The sequence below is a fragment of the Echinops telfairi genome, unplaced genomic scaffold, assembly GCF_000313985.2.
Source record: "Echinops telfairi isolate 266 unplaced genomic scaffold, ASM31398v2 ScPeMD7_18;HRSCAF=68, whole genome shotgun sequence".
NCBI lineage: Eukaryota > Metazoa > Chordata > Mammalia > Afrosoricida > Tenrecidae > Echinops > Echinops telfairi.
The window spans coordinates 86,895,214-86,903,345 of NW_022103915.1; the positions used below are offsets into that span (position 1 = coordinate 86,895,214).

The following is an 8,132-nucleotide window of genomic DNA, read 5'->3' on the forward strand; positions in this document are numbered from 1 at the left end:
CATTTTTATTATCATGAATTGAGATTTTATAACACCAGATTAGGGAAACATTCAATGTCCATAGTACATTCAGGTAAACACAAGTTTTTAAGTGCAAACGAGTTGGCTCTGACTCACAGCAACCTTGTGTACAATAGAGTAAAACAGTGCCCGATTCTACGCCATTCTCATCATGTTTGAGCCCATTGTTTCAGACGCTGTGCCAATTCACTTCGTCGAGAGACTGCATCTTTTTCTTTTTTTTTCTGACTCTCGACTTTATCAAGCACCATGTCCTTTTCCAGGGACTAGTTGGTCTCTTCTGTTACCCAGTTCAAAGAACAGACAGCGTGCATTTGAAAGTAGATGACAGCTCCCAGTGAACCCAGGGAGGGGCAGTTCACCCTCAAGCTTTCGCTGAGTGAGGGAACTTGCCCGAGCAGGTCCTTGCTAAGGTACTGGAAAGAGCTGACCGTTATCTAAAAATGAGGGTTCTGGAGGCCTCGTGGTGGTGGAACATATTCTGATGACCTCATAGCCAGGTGATCAACCCCCCAAAGCCAATCATGTAAGCCTTTTGAGTCTGTAATTTTGTCTGTACCCTAATCCTGGTCCTTTCCCCACTCTTGTAGTCCTGCCTGTGAGTGATGAGTTGACCTGTTACTAATTTTGTGGTGATTGCCTTCATTTATAATTAGCTTGTGACCATGAATTCATTAGACTCTATTTTGGTATCATGCTGATGGCTTCCCTTAACTAGATGATTGTCTTTGTCTTGTTTTCGTCCCAGGCAAAGTTAGATAAAAGGGTTTTTATAGAATATGTTTGAATTTGGGGATCTTCTCCCCCACTATAACAAAGCCTAGTGGAATGGCAAACTGACCAATTTCCTTGTTCTATGTACCTGTTTACATGCCTCCACCTCACAAAGGCATCATGTACCTTATTTACATTATTTGCAAGGTATCCAAACCCCCTTTTGGCACACAAGTACCTGACATTTGCACAATCCTACCCAGGCATTTGGTGTGAGTTACAAAGGCTGTGGCTAGCAGGGCCACATCAAGTAATTCACCTCACTGCAGCTATAGAATTCATCCTACAAAAGACATGACCAGTCCTCCTCAAAACTGTCTGTTAGTCCAGGTTGACTAGAGAAACAAACTCAGATATATATATATATATATATATCAGATATATATATATATATATATATATATACTTTATATCAAAGAGTAATTATATATTAAGAAAACATCCCAGCCCAGTCCAGACCGAGTCCATAAGTCCGATATTAGTCCATACTGTCCAATACCAGTCTATAAATTCCTCTTTAGACTCACGCAGCCATGCAATGATGCTGAATGCAGGAAGATCACAGACTAGTGGGTGGAAAGTCTTTTGGATCCAGTGGCGGTGGAAGCATCACAGCACTGGTGTGGGTCTCCACGTGGCTCCTCCAGCTTCAGGGCTCTGGCTCCATCAGCATAGCTCCATGTGGCTTGTCAACAAGAATACAAAGCAGAGAGTGTGTCTGGCCTCCAGTAAGATATTTATCTCCTTCGCACCTCCAAATGAAGTCATCAAGCTGTGACTTGATTGACAGACTAGACTCCACCCCTTCTCAAGTTGACAGGTGATTATATAACTGGCACAACTAATTAGCTGTTATATCCCTTCTCACTGTATAAACCTATCCTCGTATATATTTAATCATAAGTGTCCTGCTTTTATTTCTCTAGAGAACACTGCCTAACACAACTATTTCAACCTCTTCTCCTTTATCATGATGTTGTCTATTATTCCAGTTGTGAGGATTTCTTTCTACTGAGTTGCAAGACTAAAGGCAACTCTTTTATCTTCATCAGGAAGTGACTCAAGTCCTCCTCACGTTCAGCAATCAAGGTTGTGTCATCTGCATATGTTGTTGTTGTTAGGTGCCATTGAGTTGGTTCCCACTCATAGTGAAAACAATGAAACACTGTCTAGTCATGCACTTTCCTCACAATTGTTATGCCTCAGCCTATTGTTGCCACCATTGTGTCAATCCAGCTCATTGGAGGTCTTCCTCCTTTTTCATGACCCTGTATTTTTCCAAGAGTTACGGTCCCTTCCTTGTGACCCTTCTGAGAGGGGATGTCCAATTATCTACAGATGGGCTTTGGGTCTCCATTCTGACCCCCTCGTTCACATCAATATGATTGTTTGAGGTCTTTGATACCTGATACCTGATCCTATCAGCACCTCATGATTACACAGGCTGGTGTGCTTCTTCCATGTGGGTATTGTTGCTTCCCAGCTAGATGGCTGCTTGTTTATCTTCAAGCCTTTAAGACCCCTGGATGCTGTATCTATTAATAGCCAAGCACCACCAGCTTTCTTCACCACATTTGCTTATGCACCCATTTTGTCTTCAGTGATTGTGTCGGGAAGGTGAGCATCACAGAATGCCAGGTTATTAGAACAAAGTGTTCTTGTGTTGAGGGAGTACTTGAGTAGAGGCCAATGTCTGTCTGCTACCTTAATTCTTAACAAATAAATATATGTACACAGACCTATATCCTTATCGTTGTATATAAATATATTTACATATGTATGTGCCTGTAAGTATACCTCTAAACATGTCTTTTGTCTACTAGTTTTTTCCCTCCATTTCCTTTTACTTTTTTCCTGTCCCACTATCATATGCAGCCTTCATTTGGCTTTCAGTAATTCCTCTCAGCTACATTGCACTGATCAAACCCCACCAGGCATCCTATGCCCTCCTTGCATCAATTTTAGATCACTTGTTGTTCCCTTGTCCTTGGATTTGTTGGCTCCCACTTCCTTTCCCCCACCTCCCCCTCTCCCATATCACCCCAGAACCATCAGTCCTGTTGTTTTCTCCTCAGGATGGTTTCCCTGCCTATCTTATATAGATAGACATGGATTTTTTTAAAGCCTATGAATAGTTCCAGGTCTGTCTGCTGACCCTTATGAATATTTTCCAAATGAGTCTGATGAGGTGCCAAGTGATGCCCCCAAAGTCTATTTTGGGGATTCCTAGCTTCTCCTTTTTAGCAAATAAAATATTTTTACATTTATATTAAAGACTCTAGGAGCCCTGGTGGCATAGTGGTTATGAGTTGGGCTGTGATTTTCATGGTCAGGAGTTTGAAACTACCAGCCACTCCTCAGGAGAGAGAAGGACTTTCTACTCCCATAAACACTTATAATCTCAGAAACCAATATGGCGGGGGTGGGGGCTCTCTTTGAGTCAGCATCGACTTGATGTTAGTGAGTTTGGTTTTGGGTTTGATTAGACTCGAATACATGATAATGCAACGGTGTCAACAAAGCTGATGTCACGACATAGAATGCCATGGGTTTTGAAATACTATAGATAATCACTTTCATTCAGCCTGAGGGGACCTCTGATAAGTTTTTGATTGAATCTTGACCATGAAGTGTCAGTACCTCTTCTTGGCTTTGCTCGCTGACAGGTCTCTCCATGACCTTTGCTGCCCCAGCCCCTTGAGCCCCATGGGTTTCTTAGGCCAGCCTGGACTCTGCCATACTCAGGCAAGTGTTACAACACTCTTTAGCTCTACTTGCCAGCACGACCCCTGCCTGTAAAGAACCCAGCTCTCTCAGTCCATGAGTGGGTGAGCCTAGCTCTGTCAAGTGTTCAGAGGCACCCTACTATTACCATCTTGCTTCGTGGGTCTTGAAGCCTCTGATCTGTCTGGCACCCGTCTCTTGGTTCTGCTGTCACTGCATCTCACCCCGTTGCATCATCTCTGGTGACACGACTCTCCTCTCTCTGTATCCTCGGCCTAGGAAGTTCTCAGTACAAGGGCCCTGTGCCCAAAGGGCTCTGCTCCTTCATTCTGGGTGGTAGAGTTTCCCCCCTTTCCAAACTCTGGGATGGTTTATTTTAAGTCTGGTGGGATTGTTAAACTGACCAATCCCTTTGTTAGACTTTTCTATACCTCTCCTGCCCCGCCCCTTCTCAACACACACACACACACACACACACACACACACACACACACAAATGCCTTGCCACTTATTTGCATCATTAGCAAGCTGCCCAACCCCCTTGGTGGAACACAGCACCTTATTTGCATAGGTACACCCAGTCATTTAGTGAGAATTACAAATCAATCGCTAGAAAGGCCAAACAAAAGTAACCCACCACATCACAAGTGTCATTGATTCTTGATCACATGCTACCTCCTGATGTGGTTCCCAAACCTCAGCATTTCTCTGATATTACTGTATTTGGGCAGGTTGAAGCGTGTTTATATATCCAGTAGTTTTATTGTTGATATATGCTTTTCTTCATGCTAATAAATAATAGGGGAATGATTTTAAGTCTGCAGTGGATGATTATCCCTAATACTACTAATTGTTGTTCGATGTCAACAAGTTGATTTTTGACTCACAGCAACCTCATGTGACAGAGTAGACTTGCCCCAGAGGATTAACTAGACTACAGTCTTTGTAGGAGTAAATCACCAGGCCTCCCCTAGAGACACTGGGTGGGTTTGAACCACCAACCTTTTGGTTGGCCGCAAATGCTTAACCCGTGCCACCAGTATTCCTTATACTTAAAACATTTCCAGATTAAATTTAGAAGCAAATGGAAAACATCCAAGATCCCTTTAGCTGCCAGTGTTCAAATCTGTGTGTGAAAAGTTTAGATTCTCTATGAGGTATTGTTGCCACAAAGACAATGGTTTTAAGGGAAATGTGTAAATCTGTGAGCAAAAAGGAAGAAGTGGAAGACTTTCTTACTCCCAAGTCCCAGAAGTGTCAGGTGTGAGGAAGGGGCAGAGACTCCAGGGAGCTCAATAACCTCACAGGTTTGCCTAAAGACTTGGGACCGACTAGCTCTTTGAATCCTAGTGAATGCAGCCTAGATCGGCCCAGGATGGCAGTGATGTGAAAAGATTGAAAACACAATCTCACTCATTTAATTACAGCAGAAGGTGGTTTTATTGCTGTCAACAAGGTGCAACAGAGCTTTCTTGTTAGAGACGCGAGATTAAAAACCTGGTGGCTGGATCCTTCTTCACCCTCTCTGCTAGTACTTTCCTTCAGAACTTGCAGAGATCCAAGAGGAGAGAAAAAGGATTACTCTTTGTCTCAACTCATATCTGGAATTCTAGCTACTCTAAGTCTCCCACCATCGTCCTCTTCCTTCTGTAGAAACCAGAGAAATCAGTAGAAGGAAAGAAAAATCAAAAGTGATAGTGAACCTGCGCCAAGTGAGAGGTAAAGTGATTACAAAAAATTAAACAATGATGAAAAACTAAAAACAACATCAAAAGATGACACAATCTTATCTAAGTGCACGGGAACCACCTGATAGGGAGGGTCTCCCTTCTGCGGAGGGTCACAGGCAACAATAAAGAACTTGTACAGGGCAGCCTCTTTGTAGCGGCAGTTCGGATACTTTCCTGTAAGGAGGCTGCATTGAGTCATATTGATAGCCTTTGGGCTCTTGTGACAGTTGTTTCTGCCATTCTTGCAGGTGATGTTGGCAAAGTCACAGACGGCAGCCACGTTCTTGAAGGAGTCATGCAGAAAGGAGTTTTCAGGCTTACAGTGCTGAGTGTAACGGTTGACATTAATCATTGACCTATTGCATGGGAGAAGACTTGTCTGGATATGTTGAATCTCAAACCATTGCGCCCTGGTGAGATTCTTAGGCAAAGCCCAGAGTAGATGCACGGGCCCCCACAGTCCCAGCAGCAGTGAGAGGAGAGGAAAGCGTCCCAGAAGATCTAGCACCATCTTTTCTACGTAGAAAGAGGAAAGAACGTTAATTGTTGAAGCAATCAGTGCAAAACATGCATCGCAACCATTTCGATGTTCATGGATCTCTTAAGATTTCGTAGCTTTTTTTTAAAAAAAAAAAGCAATTTTTCTTCTCACTCGAGTCTCATTATTCTAAAAACAGACTGAAGCTCAGTGGGGAGGAAAGGGGGGTGAACAGATCTTTCCTCTGATGGACAGACTCTCTCCTTCTCTTTGTCCTGTAGTCACATGTCCCGTGACCCCTTCCCTCTTCACTCCTCAAGTGATCATGATGTCCCCTGCACTGCCTTCGTCTCCCACACCAGAGGCTCCCGCTCTTACCAGGTCTCGGGGCTGGGGTGCCGGCTGAGAATGGAGGTCGTTGTTAGTCTCAGACTCGAGGTCGTTGTCTGCTGTCTCTCCTCTGGCACCTTTCAGAGTGGGCTATTTAGGAAAGCGGAAGAAGGGGGCTGGGGCTTAAGAAAGAGAAACTCGAAATTTGGCAGAGCAACTTCTGCAGAGGATGCAGGAGAATTTTAGACTTTCAAAGCAGCTTTCTTAAGTGGTATCAATATTAGTAGGCATCAGAAGGTTATGTGCAGCTCAAGAAACCATGTGACCCACACTCACAAGTTTGAGGAACTGGTGACTTCCTGGTAGGGGTGGACACTTCCTTTTTTTTGAAGATCTATGATTTCAGTTCCTCGGGAGAAAATAACCCTATAAACCTTACGTAATAGCTGTGTCCTACTTGGCAATGCTATAAGCTCAACAACAGACTTGAACCAGTTCTTGATTTATGCCTATGTGTCTCAGGTCAGAAACTACCCTGCTTGGATTCAAGAGTCGAAAATACAATGAAAGGAACAGGCAACTAGACCACTGCAATATGTATTAACACATTCATAAAAACAGAGGCCACGCCACTGTGAAAGGATATCAAAGTTGAGGACGTAGTGAAGGGAAAGGTCTATTGGAGGGCATGGCACCGGATCTGAGTTGTCAAGAAGCACTAGAAACTAATCCCGAGATGAAGAAGGTGGTAAGCAAACCCCCCTTCCAAAGAGACTCTATGTGGAGAGACCCAGAGACATGGGCAAATTTAGGGTTTATGATTTTTTAATCTGTTCATAGTTTTCCATTACTGCGGCTAATCCTTGTATTTGGGAACAATGGGACCTCAGTGGGTTACACATTGGGCTAATAACCACCAGGTGAGCAGTTCGAAATCACCAGCGGCTCCACAGGGGAAAGATGAGGCTTTTCACTTCCTTAAAGACTTACAGTCTCAGAAACCCACAGGGGCAGTTCTACTCTGCCCTAGGGGGCTCATCAGGAGTTGAAATCAACTCAATGGCAGTGAGCAAGATCTCATGAGGGCTCACAAGAAGGCTCCTATGTGGACTTCCTGACTCTCCGTCCTTTGCTTCCAATCCATTTTACACATTACTTCAAGATTATTCTTCGTTGATATAATAATAGTGTAAAACTCTTGCACAAATGCTTTTAATGGCTCCAATTACCTGTAGATAAAATTGAGGGCTGTTAGCCATTCCATGACTTGATAGTACCTCAAGTCTGCTACCAAAGAACAACATGATCAAATTTATCAGGCCCCTACCTAGATGCCCTTAACCCAGGCGTCACATCAACAATTGCCTATGGAGTTTTTAAAGTGTCAAGATTCCTCCCACATCTATAGAACTAGAATCTTAGGGAGTGAGTTCTTTGCATATCTCTGTTTAACAAGCCCCACAGATTATTCTGCAGTCCAGGATCCCCTGTTCTTGGTTGACACTGAGGCACCAGATACCCTAGTTTTCAAGACTGGCTTCTAGTTGATTCCTGAGATAAAGGCCCCACTATGTCCATTCGGGTAGGTTGATTCCTATCTTGCTACCTTGAGTTAGGAGTAAGGCAGGTGTGGGGAGGGCATGGACAGGGGAGTCTGCCTCGCGTTTCTCTGAAATGATCTCAGCTCTTAGAATCTCCTTGAATGGGGAATGGAGCTGACCCTTCTTCTAGGACTAACATACTGAGGCACACTTAGTGCATGTAGTGGGTGTCTCTTAAGGGTCTCTACTCAAGCACATCTACTTCCACTCCAAACTCTTTGTAAGGGATAGAGTCGAAGTCCAATTTTTTTGTCTACTATTTTCCCGAGACTTTGTTGAATCCTGCTTGCTAAATGTCTCTTAGAATGTGCCTTCTGCCATGACTGCTTAGGTTCTATGTCCAGTTTGTAGACAGGAGTGAGTCAGAGTCCAACACTAAGTGATGGGATATAAGGGTCTTTGTCAGGTTTAGTTGTAGTGTTTGTTTAGTTTAGTTGTAGAGCTGAAGACTTGACACTCAAAAGCTCCTTCTTC

General features: G+C 43.6%; 1 protein-coding gene across 1 annotated transcript; it reads right to left on the bottom strand.

Annotated features, from left to right (window-relative positions):
- Positions 1 to 4,940: 4,940 nt before the first annotated feature.
- On the bottom strand, positions 4,941 to 6,302 carry RNASE6 (ribonuclease A family member k6). Its single transcript, XM_004698881.2, has 2 exons — positions 6,106 to 6,302; positions 4,941 to 5,765 (listed from the first exon to the last, which is right to left on the bottom strand). Exon 2 carries the CDS (start codon positions 5,758 to 5,760, stop codon positions 5,248 to 5,250), a length of 513 nt encoding a protein of 170 aa, XP_004698938.1. The 5' UTR covers positions 5,761 to 5,765; positions 6,106 to 6,302; the 3' UTR covers positions 4,941 to 5,247.
- Between the last annotated feature and the right edge of the window lie 1,830 nt (positions 6,303 to 8,132).

Bases quoted from the DNA above. Each gene is read 5' to 3' on its own strand.
- RNASE6 (XM_004698881.2), bottom strand. From the start codon at position 5,760: ATGGTGCTAGATCTTCTGGGACGCTTTCCTCTCCTCTCACTGCTGCTG.